Source organism: Eurypyga helias, unplaced genomic scaffold (assembly GCF_000690775.1).
Source record: "Eurypyga helias isolate BGI_N326 unplaced genomic scaffold, ASM69077v1 scaffold28259, whole genome shotgun sequence".
NCBI classification, from domain to species: Eukaryota; Metazoa; Chordata; class Aves; order Eurypygiformes; family Eurypygidae; genus Eurypyga; species Eurypyga helias.
Genome location: NW_010274357.1, coordinates 1 through 19,407, shown reverse-complemented (window position 1 = coordinate 19,407; position 19,407 = coordinate 1). Strand labels below are relative to the sequence as shown.

The following is a 19,407-nucleotide window of genomic DNA, read 5'->3' as shown; positions in this document are numbered from 1 at the left end:
GCATTGTAACTAGAGTGCTAGTATTTTAATGATAAAGCATCCAGGGTCAGTAGAAAATATGTATCATCGTCTGCAAATTCATTTTAGATATAATAAAATAGCATAGCATAGAAGATCTGTCACATTTTAAATAGGATAAATGTTATTTATACTTTATGCTGCAACATTTTCTCTTTTGAAGCAGCAGGACTCAGTATTTGATCAGGCAGCGTCTGCAGATGTGCAGGAGGGCCTATGGCAGCTCATCTGGCAGCAAGAGGGAAAGGCTGTGGGAATTACCGGGCTCACTGATGCCGAAGACCAGAGGCTGCAGAGAGAAGCCACGCTCACCTGTCCCACCCGGGTGGGGCCAATTGGGCCCTGCAGAAGGGTGCAGCTGGGGAGGAGGGTTATCAACAAGGGAGCAGGCAGCAAGCGAGCCTCTGGCGGAGAGGAGCATCGGCTGGCATCCTGGCCTGGAGTTGTTCTACCTGTGGGTGAGTGATAGTCTTCTCTACAAGGGAAGCGTGACGGTTTGATGCAGCTGGTAGCCAGGAGAGGTAGCAGGCCCAGAGAGGAGGGCAAAAGGTTGGGTGTACCATGGTTTCCTTTGTGAGTGGGCTCTGGTGCTTTTGAGGGCTGTGGGAAGGTTCTGTGTCTATGTTCTTGCATGCTATAGCTGAGCTCAGTGCAGGGTTTGAGCATCCTGTGGTGCAGCAGCCCTGGCAGAGCCTGGGGAATGGCAGGTGTACGTCTGTGCTCCTGCACCAGCACTGTTTTGGGTGCAGGCCCACCCTCAGTTGACTAAAACTTACTGTTTTAAACCAAGGTCAGAAACATTGCTTGCTGGAAAGGCTTCTTGAGCTGATGGCTTTGTGAAGTGTTGGACAAAAGAAGAGTAGTGTTCTTCTGAAGGCATGATAAACCCAGGTGGTACCTAGGTTTTCCTGCTTAGGAATGATTTCTGATGGTAGATCAGGGAGTGTGCTTGTGCAGCATTAGCACATGAATATCATGATGGGATCTCTGAAGTATGTGTAACATCAAGAAAGTCGGGAGAACATGCAAGGAATGCAATTTATCATCTAACTTACTTTTAAGTTATTCTTCATATTCCAAATCTGGTTGTGGTGGGTGTGCATGCTAAATGCATTGTAAGACATTGTACAGTGCTTCCTCTGAAGCTGCTTTGGAACTATTAATGCTTTGGCAAACAAAAACCCCAAGGCTGAACTCTGTGTAATGCTGTCTTGGCCTGTACTTCCAGACTTAAGAGGAGGGTGCAGAAAAAGCCAATTGTGAGCATACGGTATTGTCTCTGCACCCACCTCTCCCAAAGCGCTTAGTACAGGTTTGACTTTCAGCTGGTGATAGTGTAACATCTTTGTCTGTCGCTGTTTCTTGTTCTCACTTAAATCCACACTCAACATATGATTATATTTTAATAAAGAAAAATCAGTTCCAGTGACTTCTATATAAGCTTGTGGACAGTCTGTTATCCCTGAGGAAGAAATAGAGTGAAAATACCTTCTTCAAGGAATTCAGCTTTGTTGTTTTTCCAGCCAGTGTGTGTTTAAGGAGAGGTAGCAGCTGCAGCATTTGGGCTTCTGCAGACTTCCAGAGCGATGTCACGAAAGGTCACGTTTCGGTTGTTACCACCCTGAGCTGGCAGGAGAGCACACCACTTTGAATCAACGCTGCTGACAGCAAGGGTGAGGTCTGTGTGCATCTCTCCTGCTGCTGGGCAAATCTCAGAGGGGCTCACCCTTGCCTCCGCCATCAAAGTAAGGTGCTGAATTTAAATGGGACTGGAGGCAGCCCAAGGGTTTATGTGCCTGACTAGCAGTGATTCACTTCCCAAAGAATCAACCTCTTGCTCTATGCCAAAAATAAAACAGTAGGAAGAGCACCGGGCAGCTACAGCAGTAAAGTATTTGTATTGCCTGCTGAAGAATTTGTGGGTCTTAGAGATCCTAACTCTCCAATAAAAAATTAAACGTACTCAGTGGTGTTTTGTAATGTGAAAACCTACAACAGCTGACATGTAACAGTGTGATGTATTACTCAAGCCCTGTAGGCACTTGGTGCTTCTTGTTTCAGAAGGAAACAAAAGTTGAACTCCCAACTACAGTTAAGTTTGGGGAATGCTCTGGAAGAATCACTGGCTTCAGAAGTAGGGTTAGAAAGAATCTGCAAGCACTTTAGTGCACTTCAGTGTTGGAAAGAAGCAGAGATGACTACAAACGGCTTTCTCGTGCTTTGCAGTTGTTCCTGTTCCCTTTTCAATAAACCTTGTGCAGCGCTTAAGAACGGGATGGTTGTAAACTAACAGCAGAAGCACATGCGTGGTAGTATAGCTTAATTTGGGTGAGGGGTTGAAACACGGCTTTTATTTCCCCCCCTCTATTGCGCAGTCAAGTACGCAGCTGCGGAAAACGGCGTGCGGGCTTGTGAGCCTGTCCTTCGTTAGCCAAGGGGAACCAGTAGCTTTTCTGTGGAACGACCCTCACACCTGCGACGTTCTCTTGCTGACTTTGTCCGTTCTGGCGGCGGAAGCTAAAGCTAGGCCCTGCTTCACATTTCAGATGTGTGGTAGCTAATTACAGTACACATAATCTTAATGAAGAAGTGTCATTAGTTATGAAATATGCTTACTCTGGTTTCATGGGTAGGAGCTGGAGCGCCCAAGCTGCAGAGGGCCGTTGCCAACTGGATGGCTCAGGCTGTGATTTTTGTCAATTACTGTGTTTTCTATTTACGTACCTACAAAGCAGAGATGATAAAATTTGTTGGTGTCCTAATTGCCTTGAGCTTTTAGCAAATATTTACGGCCCGTGTGCAGACTTTCAGGAGATGAGTAATTTCTCCATCTTGTTAAATGTTTTGTGGATTATTATCTCTTCCTGTCTTAAACAGCTTCCTCTTTCAGTCTTGAAAGCACTTTCCACTAGAATTGTTGAAATTTGAAATTAATGTTTTTATGCTAATTGTAGCACATTAAGCTCGTGTTAAGCTTTGCTCTGTCTTCCTCACTTCAGCTTATACTGATGTTTTTTTCCATAACACCTCTTGACATTTTAAGATGAACTGTGTAGATACCAAAGACTATTAAACTGCTCCCACTTGGATAAATGGGAGCTTTGCCATTGGTTCCTCTGGAAATAGGATCAGGACCTGGATAGACGTGTGTAATGTCTTGTAAGACACGCTAATATGCTTTCTGCATGAACAGATAGGACTCTCAGCACTTCTGAAGCTTGTCCCCTAGTTCTCTGTGACAAGCATGCTACCTACTTATCAACTGGCGACCGAAACTGTTCAGTGCCTTACAGCAATCTTAGCATTCTTTTGCTGGAAACAAACCCAGCAATGCCACAACAGCACTGACCAAGACTCCCAGTCACAGGTGCTAAATCGCCCTGGGCAGAAATGGAGACGCATTAAATCCACATAAACACCCAATGAATTCATAATGAGCTGGTGCTGTCACCTTAACAAACAAATGCCAGAAAAGAGCTTACAGAGGTGGCCAGTGCTCATTTTCTAGGGTCTAAATATTACTGTGACTTTGAATCAAATTCTACTTAAGCTTTGTTTAAATGGTTATTGAGGAGGTGGAAATAAACCAAAGAAAGTGTAAGACATTATCAACCTCATTTTCTGGAGTGCTAGATGTAGCTCTCAAGTATTCCTGATGACATGTTAAAATTATCCTTCTCTCAGCTCAGAATTTCCTTTAATCAGGGACAGGGTTGTCAAAGGAAAAGTTAATGTTGTGTACAATCTCGCAACTGTATTTATCCGACTTGCCCCACCAGGAGCATCCTGCAGTACCGCAGCCTTAAAAACATGTGGCTGTGCACGGGGGTGTTTGTGTGCCCAGGCTCTAAGTCTGGGGCTGCACTGACTTTAAAAATCATCTCCCTCTGACAGAAGCAGCTTGGCCGTCACCTGACAGCACCTGGGGGACTGTGGCAATGTCCGAGCTAGCTTGAGATCCTGAGAGTTGTAAAATGTGTACTGTCAGCACCACAGCATCCCCACCGTCAGATGCAGCAACAGCTAACTCAGCAGCTGAATTCAGCAGTAGATGGAGCACTCACATTTTTAGGTGCAGAGGTGGCAAACTGCCCTGCCAGTGCCCTACTAACATTCCTCCAAGACGCTTCCAAGTAGACTAACAGCAATGAAGAAAAATGGAGCAGATGAGATGGCAAGTGTGACCCAGACCTGTTTCTCAATAAATCTACATGTTTGTTCTGTTTCATCCTGTTCCTGCAATTCACCTTAAGACAACCGAAGTGATGCACTTTCTGTGAAAGCAAGCTCTGAGGACCTAACCCCAACAGACCACGTGCTTTTAACTTTACTAAACAAGCAGGGGATGAGAAAGTGCAACCCGTAGCATCGTATCCTGCCTGTCCTGTCACAAACTGACCAGCTCTGTTAGTAGAAAATGCGGTCGTTTGTCTATCCTAACTTGAATCCACCAGATTACCTTAAAGCAGCTTAAACTTGCTCGTTGTGACCACGGCAGGTTGAACGCTGTGGTTCTAGTTCCCACCAGGTTCATGGCACGGGCACTTTCAGAGGTCTGAACAGCAGCACAAAGGAAAAAGCAAACAAATGCTCTGTGCACGGGGTGGTGACCCTTCTCAGTTACAGCAGGTGTGTCGAGCATCTGTTGTAGGCAGCGCTGCGGCCTCTTCCTGCAGTATCACAGGAACATGCATGAGCTCTGGAGGATTGATCTCGCAAGGATTAGGGCAAGGGCATCTCAATGAGAAAATGAATAATTCCTGACTCTGATTATGATGATTAATTCTGTGACGTCAGCAGCCTTTGGCACAGCCAGTGACAGCCACAGATTCCATATGGGAAAAATCTAATTCAAGAGCCAAGAACCTTAAAGGGGAATTTTGTGCAGTTAAGTAATAATATTAAGAAATGACACACAAGCAGCTGTAATCTTATGTATACACAGAAATGTACGTACCTTCCTCAAGCCTATATAAGGCTTTGCAATGACATATAAATGCTTTGCATTTGTAACATCAGCCAAGATAAAAAAAAAACCAAACACCTGGCATTGTTGCTTGAATTGACCAGCCACAGATGGACTCCACTGTGGAAGTTTCTGGAGCACATGAAGTTGAGCAGAAATTCTACCAGAGGTGCCAATTTCACAAATAAGTAATCACTGTTGAACTGGCAGGCATTCTACTTCCCCACTTGGAGTTTGGTTTTGCAAAAGACTAATCCTCTATCAAGTACATAATTTCAGATGGGTGGGTCTTTGCTAGCACATGAAACTGGATGGCTCTACAGTTTCTGTTTTTGAAGGGGATTTGGCTTTCGGACAGTGCATTAACTGCTTTCCAGCTCTAAAGGTGAGCACTTGACGTGCACTGATCAGGTCCCAGCCCTCTCTCCGTACAGCTGCTTCCCTTTGCTGCCGTAAGCTGTGCTCTTTGTCAATTGCTTTTTGTCTTGGATGCATTTTGGCTCAAACCTTTTACACATTTGATATGAGAGGCATTTAGGAGGGAAGTACCAAGGCCAGGTTCCTCAATCCTGTTTTGTTAGGAAACGTTCATTTGGCAGTCCTAACATCACTAAAAATTATTCTCAGTAGGGTATGCTCTGCCAATATATGACCTTTAGCTGTTAAACCGTAGAGAAAGCACAGCAGTAGGTAATTCTATAATCAGTTCAGGTATTTGACAGATAACAAGAAATAACTCTTGCTTTTAAGCGTGGCATTTAGAAAGCTGGACTAACACTTTGGGTGGCTACCCCTGCACCTTGGTCTGCCTGCTGTTAAAGCTGCCATCCTCTCAGTATTCTGCTACAGGAGGAAACAAAAATACTGTCCTTTAGGTGTGTAGATCAGTAATTAACATGTTGACATTCAAATCAGAATCCCTACTGTCACCCCCTCAGGTCAGATGTGCAGATCTCTTGCCTTGTACCAGCACATGTACACAGGACAGTATCTGAACCCAGTTTTTTGACCACCTCCTGTGTTTTCTCACCTGATCTATTCATAAACAGGTGTCATTTCCCGTCAAGTTTGGTGTGGGTTGGTTTGTGTGTTTTTTTTTTTTTAATCAAGCAGGACAAAGAGTTAAAAGCTAAGCATGGCAGAAACCAGTTTCTTTGATCTAATGAGAAATTGTCTAAAGAGATTTTAGCAGCAGAGAGGATACACCAACATTTTTATTGCAATAATTTTTTTTATTATCTGGGGTGCACTTGTAGCCCCGTTGAATAATATCTAATATGAAAAAATGCTGGAAAGGTAATGTTCAAGTACATAGAGAACAATATTGCCTCACCTGCATAAACAAGGAAGTTGTTAGTGTCAATTTACACTTTGTACACAACCTGCTTTCCAGCTATTCAAGGGAGATCAATTTTTATGACAATTCATTTGAGAATGCAGTTGACTTCTATTGTGCAGGAAAAAAAAAAAATGCAGTCACCAACCCACCACTACTTTAATTTTGTGAAATCAGTTAATTACAAAATTATTGTAAAAAGTAACTTAATTTCTGATGAGCAAATAGAAACAAGTTGTAGAGTTCTCCCATGTTCCTGTATTGATAGGAGAAAATGGCATTGAACCATTATACTCAGTAACTCAAGGACAAAATTACTTTTGTTGTTTAGGGGAATAAAAATATTCTTGTTTTCTACTCCAGTCCCAAAACAAATATTGGTTTACACCAAAAAAAAAAAAATCTCACTTGGATTTACTGCAGAAGTCTCACACTCTTTAATCTCTTTGATATGCAAATACCTGATAGAGCTATCCCACTGGCGTGTACACAACTCAAGTGAAGCACTGCTTGGCTCCTCCCAAGTCTTTTTCGTTTGCCAGCATACTAAGCTTCATCTTCTGGTTCCTCGTAATGTGCGTACCCACTAGCATACGTCCTTCCTAAATTCAAATTGCTGAATACATCTGTAGTCTCAGTATCGGAATCTTTCCCTCCCTCATCATTGTCATCTTCATCATCATCTTCTGCTTCATATTCATCATATTCATCCCCCCGGTCACCTGCATCTCCAGCCTTGCTGGAGGAGAGGCTCTTCCAGTAGGCATCATAACCAGAAGCTCCATCTGCATCTTCACCTCCAGTCTGTCGGCCAAACTTCAAAGAGCGTGCTGCAGGCAGAGAAAAATCATCATGTTCCCACCCCTCAACAACAATGTGAGCTGAGCACCTGACGCCTTTCCCACCCTTTTTCACTCTTCAGCAAAGGACAACATTAGACAGCCTTTGTCTAAATCATGCATTTTCAGATTAAATCCTTCCTCTGACAGAAGCCTTCTGCTCCACACGGTCTGTCCCTCTGCAGCCCGATTTGTATAAACAATAGCTGCCCCCAGAGTTTGACTTAGATCTCAGGATAAACCTTTGGTACTCTAGCCAAGGAAACCTAGAACTGGATGTGCTTTGCAGACACAATATGGATTGTGATTGATTGCAGTACTTGAGGTAGACTGTATGCGTGTCATCAAATCACACTTTGAAATTCATTAGACAGCTCCTTGTACATGAAATAAAGGCTTAAGTGGTGAATTTTTTCCCCATTTTTCCATAACTAAAGTCTGAAATTAAACAAACTTTCACTGTATTGAATTAATTGATGGTTAAGAATGAGACTGCTCAATTCTAGAACCAAGAAACACTAGGTTTTTCTCAAAACAAATGCAGTAAAGCTTTGCAGTACAACTGAATCAGACTCTACTTGGTGTTCCTGTGCAGAGGAGTACCGATGGTACTTGTATTGCTTGTTAGCTAGAGAAACAGGCTTACTAGACATGCTCAGATCCTTTGTCTGCTGAGTTTCATGGCCACATTTAGGGCAGGGAGGCTCTTTTCCTTTTTCCTGCTTGAAAACCTTACTTCGCACGTGATCGTCACAAAAACAAGCCTGTGAGGTGAAATGAGAGTAAAAGAGGCTAAATGTTTTAATCATAGAAGCGTACTCTTCAGCAAGAAGCAAGCAGAAAGTGTCTAACAGCAGCAGCATTTTCTGCTTGGGATCAAAATTTAATGAGCTCTATCTGCAGTGGAACTGGAGTCCGTGCAGAGAGCAACCACTTCTGTGTTGAATGTAGTTTCATGGGCTCCTGGGGAAGAGGCTGGCTGAAAGTGCTGATAAATAAAGTAACATACTCAAGGACTGGATTATAGTCCTTCCCACAAGGAGGCTGACAAGCTTTGGTTTATGCTGACAAGCTTAAATAAAATAGAGATGTACGCCAGAACAAAAGTATGCAGTGACCTGAAGGCAAGAATTAGATTGAAATTTCACATACTGAGCACCAGGGTGCCACTGAAGGTATCTGGAGAAAGAAACAATTTGGAATATGAAATCAGGGCCATGGGACACCACAGGGAAACCTATGGAGGGTAAGAAGGCTAAGAGCAGTCATTGAACCAGCACCTGGAGAAATCTGAGCAATGCTGATGATGAAGCAGGTGGAACTTTTGTATAAAATTATTGGAGTGAAGCAAAAGCCTGATGTCAACAAACTAGTCTGTGCATGTGTAAAACAGGATTAGCTGTGGAGTTTATTTCTATTGGATCCAGGCTGCAGTGTTTTCTGGTCAGACCATGGCTTCACCTTTTGAAAAGGCCCAGATATGGTACAGCACCATTTTAAATGCAGAGAAAGTGAAGATTGCTTCACCTGGCTTAAGGATGCACAGCACTGACTTGTGGTTAACAGGCAAGCACAGACAAAAGCCCTTTGTTCCCCCTTAAGTCTGCCCCCAAGCTTCAGAAACGAATACAGAAGTGTGACTATTTTTTAATCATGTAGAGGAAAACATGACAAGGCCTGACACCAGCCTCGGAGGTACCACCGTAGCTACCTGTCTTTACCTTACAGCGCAGGCACGAATGCTGCCCAAGCCTGTTGCAGGAGACACCTGTTGGAGGAAATCAGTATGTAAAATCAGTACTTGGAAACCGCAGAGCTGTGATGTTTTTAAAACCTTGTAAAAGTATGTAATAACGTAATTGAGGCATTTATTTTTAATTCTCTGACACAACTGCACTTTGGCAACACAAATCAAGTCATTTTACCATACAGTACCATTTTACTAGATTTTTATTGTCGCAAGCCTAAGCCTCATTGCAATAATGTAATTTGACACAAAAAGTAAAAGTTGAAGTGGGGAAAAAGTTTTACCTATTTCTTGAGCTTCCAAACTTTTTAAAGCAGAAGTTTCAGAACCAATTTGATATTAAGTGATTGTCTTGCTTTTATTTTTCTCATGAATTCAAAAGGAGTGGTAGCATTTTACAGTCACCTAAAACAATGCCATGGTAGTGTTTAATATCTCTCTCTCATTTAAATGGGATTGGAAAACACTTAAAGCTTGCAAATTTCCAAACACAGAACAGTTGTGTTCTGTATTTTCTGTTACACTATCTGGAAATGTACTTTATTACACACAACTTCATATGAGGATCTAACAGCACTGAAGAATTGTAGCTGGCCCATGAGCTGCAAAGAGCAGAATCGGTGCTCAAAAATCTAACTTGCCTTGAGGCTTCCAATTGGTTTCTTTACTCCACTAGAAAGAGTAATGGCAACCACATAGGAACTGGCAGCAACATGAAGCTGGGTGAATAGTTACTCCTCAAGAAATAGTAATACGTATTTTATCAGTCTCTGTGCAAGTACTTGTTCCCTTCAACGTTGCCTTTCCCCTGTGACAACTAAGTTTTTGAATGTGAAGTAATAGATATTATGAGTTCTCCACACGAGCAGGACAGCCATGGGATTTAGCACTCTGTTACGGCTTCAGAGATGGAATGGGAAATGCTAATGCTTATATATTCAAACGTTTCCAGAGTATCTGCACTCTAAAAAACTTCTTTCGGATAGTGATGGGAAGTAACTGTATGTTTTTCACAGCTAGAATGGGATTTAGACCACAACTGCATGACTACATTTAAAATCTGTGTATTCTGTAAAAGTTCAAGTTTTATGATCTTGTAACCTCGTACTGACAAAAATCCTGCCTCTCTACCCAGACTGCACTCTGCCATGAAGCACTGAATGCAGTGAAAACCCTCAAAAAAAGCAACATCTCTATTCAGGGTGTGACATCACATCTGTGAACTAAAAGCTTCCAACAATCACTGGAAAAAAAAAAGACATTCTTGTGGAACAGCTGTTGCTGCTTCAATATTGCTATGCAGGAAGATATTCTGGCAGAATACATCAAGGGAAGCTAATCAAGGCTTAGAAAACAGTTAGCTGGGAAAAAAGGATGGGAGATGAAAAGGAATATAAGAGATTTCTAAAAGACTATAAAATCAACAAATATTCTGAATTGGGAGAAATCAATTAGGATGAGATTAATCAGTTCTGAAGGGAACAGTCTCATACATGATAAAGAGCACCTCAAATTTCTGTAATTAGGACTGAAAACGTTGTAATAGTTAAAATACACAGGTACAAGTTTTGGAAAAGAGTTGTCTCATGGGATAAACTAAGTAGTAGTTAATGGTGGGTAGAAAAGAAATACTTCTACAAAACAGTAGTCATTTCAAGCATGCATAGTCTTGGTCTGGTTGTGGGGGTTTTCTTAACTTCCCTTGAAGTTTCCTTGTTTCAGACAGAGAGGAGTAGTGGACTAGCAGTCAGGCATGGCCACCATGTCCCCTTACAAATCCCAGTCTCGGTTTTGTCCACGGCCTTTCTTGAGACTTGCTGCTTTTGCAAAATCAACAAATGTAAACCCTTCATCCAGCATACAGGCCATCCACAGCAACCTGGGGCAGTTTAGCCAGACTAACAGCAGGGGTATTCAAGAACAGGTATCTAGTAATAGCTCATCATATGCTCAGAAGAGTGGAAGTGAACTTCTACCTGCAGAGCTTTGTGGAGTAAAAAAGCAGCACCAGCAATTTTGCTACAGTCCTGGCCACTGCAACTTTGGAGACTGCTGGCTCCTGCAAAGGCAACTTCCCATGGGAGGCCTCTAAGAGCCAGGCAGGGAAACAACTGGCCAGTCTGGCATGGAGGAAGGTCAGAGAGAAAAGCTCCAGTATAAATAACTGGGTATCAAGAGCAAGCATGCAGGAAACAGGCCCTTTTCCTCCAGTGGTGGCAAAAGCTGTTTGGAAAAGGTGACACAGGGAAAAGGCAGTGGAGAGTACTCTGGAGCACAGAGGAAGCGATTGCAGAGTCTGCTTAGCTGTGGTGAAAGGGACTATGAATAACTTACATTTAAATGTCTCTGCTTCCAGAACTTGGCAGCTAGCTTGATGTTCAAATTGATCATCTTCACAGAGGAAATTGTGACAAAAGGAGCAGGCAAATATTCTGCCTCCTAAAGGATTTATCAAGGCAAAATAATCAGCAATGGGCATAGGCATCAAGTTCTGCTCTGCAAACAGTTTAGGCAGCAATTTTGACTGAAGACCAGTTCTCCCTTCTGTCACAAATGCTTCAACCAAGTCCTAAATTAGATACTGCCATCCACTATTACACTGAAAACCACCACATATCCTACAATACAAGACAGCACAAATACAAAGCAAGTATTACTTCTGGCCCTTTTCTTCATTTTAATTTGACTATGGCATTAAGTATTTTTGTTAAATCTCTTAAATTTTGTTAATTCTCTCCCATCCAGACTCCTTCCCTCCCACTCCCTCACCTCTGATGCACACTTGAAATAAACACTTCAAAGGGTCCACAAGTGGAGATGGGTATGGTTTGCTAAGCAGTTGGGACTCCAAATACCTGTACTAGCACAGATGAAATGGAGTGGGAATGGCAGGAAATAGCGTGGTGACAATCTGATGCAGTACTTAATTATGTGAAGCACTCAACTGATAGGACAATTAATACTTTAGATTGCACAACCATCCCCGAGTTGAGGACTGTAAGTTCTTGAACAGGTAATTTACATTCCCCACCACATAAGGTCTATTTTTAAAATGGGAAGAATGCCTTGCTTTGAACAAACGTACTTTAATGACTAATCTGTGACAATTAAAAACGGTATGTTGGGAATATAGGTACAATAACTTGAGCAATGTGAGGAGAAAAGTATCGTTTACATTTTCTTACTTTAAAGTGTGAGCAACCTACCGTGGTCCCAGACACTTCTTTCGCACTCAATACATTCTGCATCTGCAAGAGGGCAGATACATGCGTGTGTGCTGAGACACTTCCTCCCGTGACACACCCAAGCTTCACAGAAATCACAGATGGCACCCTGCAATTACAGAAAGATATCCTCTTTGGAATTCTGCAACACCTAGAGAGACACTCTTATTCCATAACCCTGAATGTATCCAAGTATCCATTCTCTCTGCGGGCTCATTCCAGTTGAGCAAGAGAGTATGAACTGCATCTGTATTCCAATCAAGCTGCTCCAGTTCATTTTGTTTGTTTGATTTTCACTTCTGCAGGATTAAATACAATGCAAAACAACTTGTTTTTATCCTTTCCTGTTTTTTACATTTCCTATCTTATGCATGAAAATTGGGTCCTTCAGCTGAAACCCAAGATCCATAAATGATAACAATGTTCTGGCAAAAATGTAATTTCAAAAAAGACCTGAAAAATGCCACTAGCTTCTTACAGCTGAAACCACTCATTTGGATTTTAAACCATGCTCTATTAGAACACAAGCTATGCAGAGAGCAAAGCTCAAGTAACTTGTTAGAAATGTCACTCATTCCCATTTTGATTAACAACAAGATCTACACATCAACTATCCCTTAATTGTAGCACTTAAGAAGCCTCCTCAGCCCTTATGTAACAAGCTACAGTGTGCATTACATGCCCAGGAAACTAAGACAACAATGTTGAATCCAAATTAATTGTTGATGGAAAATACTGCATCAGTGAACACATGGAATGAGTTTAGGAACTTAAGACTGGAAAGGCCAGCTGTGTTGCTGAGAAGCTGATGGCTAACTGGAGGCAGAAGCAGGACAGAGGTTTAGTCCACACAGCATTTAATCCACAGGTTATGACATGTCATACCTTGCTTTCCAGAATGGAGTAACTAACTTGTCCTTTTAAGAAAAATATAAAGGCCAGAAGCTATGACTGTCTGCTAAGAGCCAAAATGATTGTTTGCTTTTTAAATAAAATTGCCCCCTAATGCCATGGAACAGATTCCCCTCTGATGGTCTCTGCAATTCTGAGAAAACAGTAACAAAAGTCCACTGGTTTCTACAGAATGATCCTAACTTTTAATGGAGACTGGGAATTGGCTATGGGGCAGGTAAGCTGCGGTGCTGTTAATGCGCATGCTTAAGGCCTGCCACCAACCCTGGATCCGTTAGCATACACGTGCCGGAGTTTGCAGGGTTGAATCTAAAAATGCAGAATTTGAGCGTCCAGTATAAGGGAAAAATTAACTTGTGATGGTACAATAAGAAGAAAAACTTGGCATGGTACCTGCAATAATTCAGTTAATGTTTTATCTTTTCTCAGAAAGATGAAGCCTTTTTTGCACTATGAGGTTATTCTATGCAAATTTTGTATACATACCACCATTGCTAATCCAGTACTGTACACACCAGCATGTTTTATAACACAGTCTGAAGACTTCATCATGCATTTCGTTTTTCCTGTTTAAAAAGAAAGCATGCAACCAGAAGAAAAGTATATACAAATAAGAAAATTAGAAGGAATGTTCATTCGAGAGTAGTATTTCAACCAAATGTCTGTGCTTAATTGTAAATCTAGATAAAAGTCATGCAAACAAATACCTGCAACCCACCCTCCCATCTTCCTTAGATCAAATTAATTGCCTTTTTTCAGCAAAAATCTTTCCCTGGTACTGAGCTAATAAGGTAGCGTGTTGCCTTGCTCTGTTCTGAGGGATTGGCAAGCATTTCAAATGTCAGAATGAACCAAAGAACAAAATTAAGGTGAAAATCAAGCAATGACATCTTAAAATTTGCATTTAAGACTACTGCTAGTTCTGTCCTACCATAAAAGCAGCATTTGCAGTGTGCAGGGATGAGGCCCTCGGAAAAAAATCTGCAGCAGCTCTGAGAGTCAAACTACGAAACAGCCAAGTTGCTTAATGACAACTTGAAAATCTGCAAGGAAGTGTTGAAACAGCAGAACAACAGTATTCTCCTCAAAGCATGAAACCATTATCAACCTCCCCTGAAAGCAAGCAGCTGTTTAAAAAAAGAAAAAAGGGGCATTTTAGCCTGATTCAGAGCCATGTTCTGTCACTGGGAGTCCCCCCTTCTGATTTCAAAGCATCAGCCCTCTAGCATTACATAAATAACACAAGCAGCATATGACATTACAAAACCATGCAAGGTGAATAACGTACTGTTGCTTTAATTGATATTAAATTGCTCAGAAATTGTATTGTCCCTAAAAAGCAGTATTTTTATTGGTGCCTTGCTTCAGTCAAGAGCGTTTTTAACAGAGCTGCTGGTATGAAACAATGCTCTACATAGTCCATCTAGGGGAATGGTCAGTCTGATGTTCTCAATCCTAAAAGGCAGTGAGACAAATTCTTCTGAAGATCAAATACCGAAGGCAAACCCATGACCCAGACATGTCTCTGGGGCTCAGACACATATGCGTTAGTGTATGATCAAGCAAGATCTCTAGGGGGATATTCACAGCAGATTTAAAAAAAACTGCTCCAAAAATCACTAACTACTGAGAGTTTAACAGCACAAACAGGACTGAGGATAGCAAGTTTTCATTCATTATGTCTACTTACCACATTGTGCACAAATGGGTAATTTTTGAACAGCGTTACAGAAGTAGCAAAAAGCTCTGTTCTTCTGTCGCCTAGGCATACGGAGGGGTGGAAGAAACAAAGGCGGCAGGCATTAAAAGAGAGACATGTAAAATATTGGAAACCAATTACTATTAAAACATTGTTTTCAGAAGGGGAAAATACTTACCTTTGGCACTTATCACATTCCTAAAGAAAAGAAAGAAAATGCTAGTAATTATTTTTATTTTAGGTGTAAACCACAAAACTTACAGGCCCCACAGAGACTCTGAATTAAGTCATGATTAGGAACCAAGCTTTTTATTAAAGTATTACACCTCTGAGGAAAATGTAACCTTAAAAACAAAGAAAGGATGGTAGAAAGAATGACATTCTAGTGGCATTGAATGCAGTCAGTGTATTATTACTGGGTTTACATCATTTAAAATCAAGTATTGTATTGTAAAATACTTTGGGTTACTTTACCATTGAAGCATTACATGGATGTTTGGCTAAATCTATGTTGGCTCTTGAAGCCCTTATCTGCTTTTCACGTTCACGACGGTTCTCAGCTTTCTTACGAGCACCAGTCTTCTTTTTAGGCATTTTTCACTATCTGTGGGGAAAAAAAAATAGGTATGCAGTGAATGCACACAAAACTGTGCATGTAAATACACAGATACACATGACACATCCAGAACTAAAACTGCATCTTGGAGTTCCCATGTTAACTGTGCTTTATTTCCATTCACTTCCTTTTCTGAAAGTTTCTTTTCAAACGCAGAATAAGGGGCCAGTCCTTTAGGAAGAGTCGTGTGATGAACCATGAAGAATCTTGTGATCTGGAAAGGACTCTGCTGTCTTAAATTTTGTGCTTAGCTATCTTTGAAGTGTTTTGCCTTAAAAAAGAAAAAAAAAAAAAAGGCACCAAACCACAAACAACTCACTATGTTTTGTAGGTTTGTTTCTGATGGGTGTCTCTGGTTTTGGTTTGCCTTGTCTATTTAATGACACTATTCAGTTCATTTTCACTTCTCTCTCTTCTTACACTCATTTAAGTACTTCAGTTAAAAGCATTCTTCAGGTAAGCGAATAGTGGTGTACTGCAAAAATGCAAATTTTACACTTCCTGAAGGCTTAGCAAACAAAATGTCATTATACAGATTTAAGAACTATGACAAAGGGATATTTGTCCTGCTTACTTCTCATTCTAGCACATTAGCAATTAGAGATGAGCACGCATTGCTTTGAAGATGCCACTGTTTCCCAAGAGGGATTTACACTAATTTAATTCCATCTGGTTCAATGTGTCTGTCTAGTTTAACATTTTAGGAGGGAACCAATGCAATACAGTGGTGAGACCACCAGGCAATCGATCAGACCACTGCGCTCTCATCACCTCCACAATAAACTGTGTGGTACTCCCATATGCTGAGTTTGCTCTGTTTATAATAAGTTAGGCAAATATTATCCTGCCTTCATGATATGGACAGCTGAGAGATTAAAGGTGTAGTCTGATATTGGAATTTCTCTTGCCAGCACAGGCACTCAAGATGGGCACCCTTCCTTATGCTCCATCTTTAGCATGCCCTCGTTTCTGCTGATGTCACTGTTGTTGGTGCCACACTGCAATACAGATACAGGTCAAAAAACCCAAACCCACCATAACCCTCAAGGCCGTGATTAGCACAGTCTGATAGGGGAAGACAGTGAAAGGGGAGATGCAGCAGGAGTATTTGCTTAGCAAGCATGGGAACAAGAAAGCAGCTAAGGAAGAGGCAATGGACCTCTGTAGTGACCAAACAAAAAAAGCCTTATTGAACACAGGACCAAAAAGGCACTCCCAAGTCTGTGGCACATGCTGCAGCTGCCAAACCATACTTCCTTGCAGATGACAAGATGGCTGAATTTTTGGAAGCGTTTAGCAGTTATTTTGGTACCTCACCGCAGTGCTTCTGTCTGGACAATCTGTCCTCTCTCTAGCAAGTTGCCCCAACATACATTACACTATACAACTAACCCACAGCTCTCTTAGCTGCAAGTACACCTAACGGTGCCCCCTCCTATGCCTCCGATTTCTAAAACTGCAGAAATAAACTTTCAATTAATTGATAACTGAGACTCAGATGTCATCTTAAAATCTCAATCTCCACTTGCACTGGTGGAGTGCTGCACCCACTGGCCCACCTGATGGGACAGCTCTGCCCAGGCAAGGTTCTGCTGATTCCAGCAGCTCTGTGGGTGGCTACCAGGGCCACTGGCCTCAGGAAATGTAAGGTACCTGCTCTCCCGAGCCTCATCCCTATCTCCAAGCAGGCATGTAGATATGCACGCTGGCATCTCTAAGATCAGCAACGTCAACAGGAAGTGAATTGCAGCAGCTTAAACTTGAAAGAAAAATTAGTACCTTTATTCAAAAGGTCTTATAAAATAAGCCCAACAATCCTAACTTTCCCAAACAAAGAAATATATTGTCCTGACCAAATGCTAATATTTGGTTTTGATAGCACACATAAATCAGTTTTCTCACCCTGTAGCATTTTGCACCATGTTTAAATTGTATTAGTGTCATATTTTGTAGTCAAAATTGTATTGCTGAGCTGCCTGCTGGCAACTGTCATTATTCTAGAGCGTGACATTTCTGACACTGAGAGCTCAATACGAGGTTGCACACTAATTTTCAAACTGCTCAAATGCTGATTTAACAGAATCTAATGCTTAGTATTTGTACCTTGACTTCTTCACGTTACCTTATAATCGAAAGCGCCAAAATGACAAACTGTTTTCATGAAAAACATTGTCTCGATGACTTTGAGGACACAGATTATGAGAAATCTTTAAGATGGTAGCTTTTGGAAAGTTGCAGTTAACTAAATAAAACTGCAGTGTCAAGTCCTTCTAACAAAGCTATCAAGTCAATCCAGGCCTTCTAACACAATCCAATAAATAACACCCTACAGATCAATATCCTATCACTTCTTTCCCTATGAGTTTCCACCTAAGATGCTTGTTATCTTTGACAGGTTCTAAATTTTTAGGGAATTTACCATCTTTTAATTTTCTGACTAGAGCTTAACAGTGTTATGATCTCAGAAATTATGAAAGTTAAACCTTTGTTTAGCTGCAGTTCCTTTCAAACCATCTTCCAAAAGCACTAATAAGTATTTAAAATGCCTCTGAAGTATGTTCTGCCCCCAGTTTTGGCAATGCCTCTGTAATCTGAGGTTGATAGATGACCTGAAAATGTATTGAGGCACAACGCTTACCAAATGCTCAGGCAGCAAAGACCCAGTGGAATCTGTCTGCAGTCCAGCTCCCCTGCAAGGACGCATGGGAGAGAAAAGTGCCTCTGGAGGACCTAAACCAATAGGTCCAGTCACCAAGGAAAAGCTACACACTTCAGATCTACCTGCTGTAAAGATTGTGTGAACCTTTTGCTTAAACAGTCTTTTTACTGAAGGCAGAGACTTACAGCCATGCTAGCACCCTGCTTTTCATCTATGATGCTGCTGTAAGAGAAATTGCCCAGGACATGGTAGGGCCATGCTTTGTTCCCTCCTCAGCCCCAGCAGATATGACCCTGCTGCCCCTACAGAGCATCTGAGCTCCTGAACTGGGAGCAGTTCTGCACAAGGGTGGGTTTTTTTTTTTCCATCTGAAGTTTTCTACTTGGGAGCAAAATGCTCCAGAGTGACCTGGTCAGAGCAGCAGTAGGAGTCAGCGTGACTCTCTAGCTCTGTGGCTGATGCCATGGCACAGAGTTCCGATACCGGGAAGCTGCGTATGAGACAAGCAGTAGTTCAAAGGAAAAGCCCTATAATGTGTTGTGTGAGCGCTGGGTCCTCAGCACTGTGTGCCTCGTTCTGTACAAGTTTCACTTGCTCTTCCTCATGTGCTGTGTTATTTGGCAAGGTAAACACAGGCAAAGACAGAAGAGTTCCCACCACAGCTCCAAAGACTGCTTGTGCATTTACCTGATGGTTGTGCTATGTGAAATACATAAACAATGCCTGGCACCTAAAATTCTGTTGAGGTCGTACCATGCCTGTACCATGTTTCTTTCCCTTCCTGAAGACAGTCCTTGATAAGGTCCCAAAGACACGCACTAAGTTTGCAGCAGACGGGAAAGCAGATTGTGCCAGCAGATTTCTGGATCTCCTGCGCTGAGCACGACATTCCCTTGCGTCATATTATCTTCTCTTATGTGATAAGCTAACGGCCCTGCTGTCACAAACATAACGAACAGCTGTAATGAGCTCTTCATCTCGGGGGCAGGGGAACTGTGGGGTTACTCTGGTCGCACCATGCAAATGTTAATACCCGAAAGAGGCTTTTTCTGTATTTCAAATGTACTTGACCATCTTGAATAGCTTCTACCTTACGCATGTTCATCAAAAGAGGCCAGTAAATTTGCTGGGTCACATCTGATTCCATTCAGAATTCAACAGAATAGGTTTTACCACCACGTTATACAAGATTACAGTATTAAACCCCCCTGCATTAGCAGTGTTTCGTACTGAGGTCGTTCTGGTCCGTGATTCCTTCTAATAACGAAACCCTTCTGCAGGCACTGTGATTTTCATGACTTACTCCGTCTCTGAGTGAGGAGGTGGCTAACTGCACCCTGCGACCGCAGTGCCCGAGGGCTGCTGCGCTGACCCCGGCCCGGCTGTGCCCT

The 19,407-nt window shown here is 42.0% G+C and overlaps 1 protein-coding gene across 1 annotated transcript; it reads right to left on the bottom strand.

Annotated features, from left to right (window-relative positions):
* Window positions 1-6,597: 6,597 nt before the first annotated feature.
* Window positions 6,598-15,386, bottom strand: ZNF330 (zinc finger protein 330). The gene is made up of 9 exons (XM_010159797.1): window positions 15,216-15,386; window positions 14,920-14,939; window positions 14,733-14,803; window positions 13,529-13,608; window positions 12,113-12,239; window positions 11,241-11,345; window positions 8,881-8,927; window positions 7,806-7,923; window positions 6,598-7,150 (listed from the first exon to the last, which is right to left on the bottom strand). Exons 1-9 carry the CDS (start codon window positions 15,333-15,335, stop codon window positions 6,867-6,869), a joined length of 972 nt encoding a protein of 323 aa, XP_010158099.1. The 5' UTR covers window positions 15,336-15,386; the 3' UTR covers window positions 6,598-6,866.
* Between the last annotated feature and the right edge of the window lie 4,021 nt (window positions 15,387-19,407).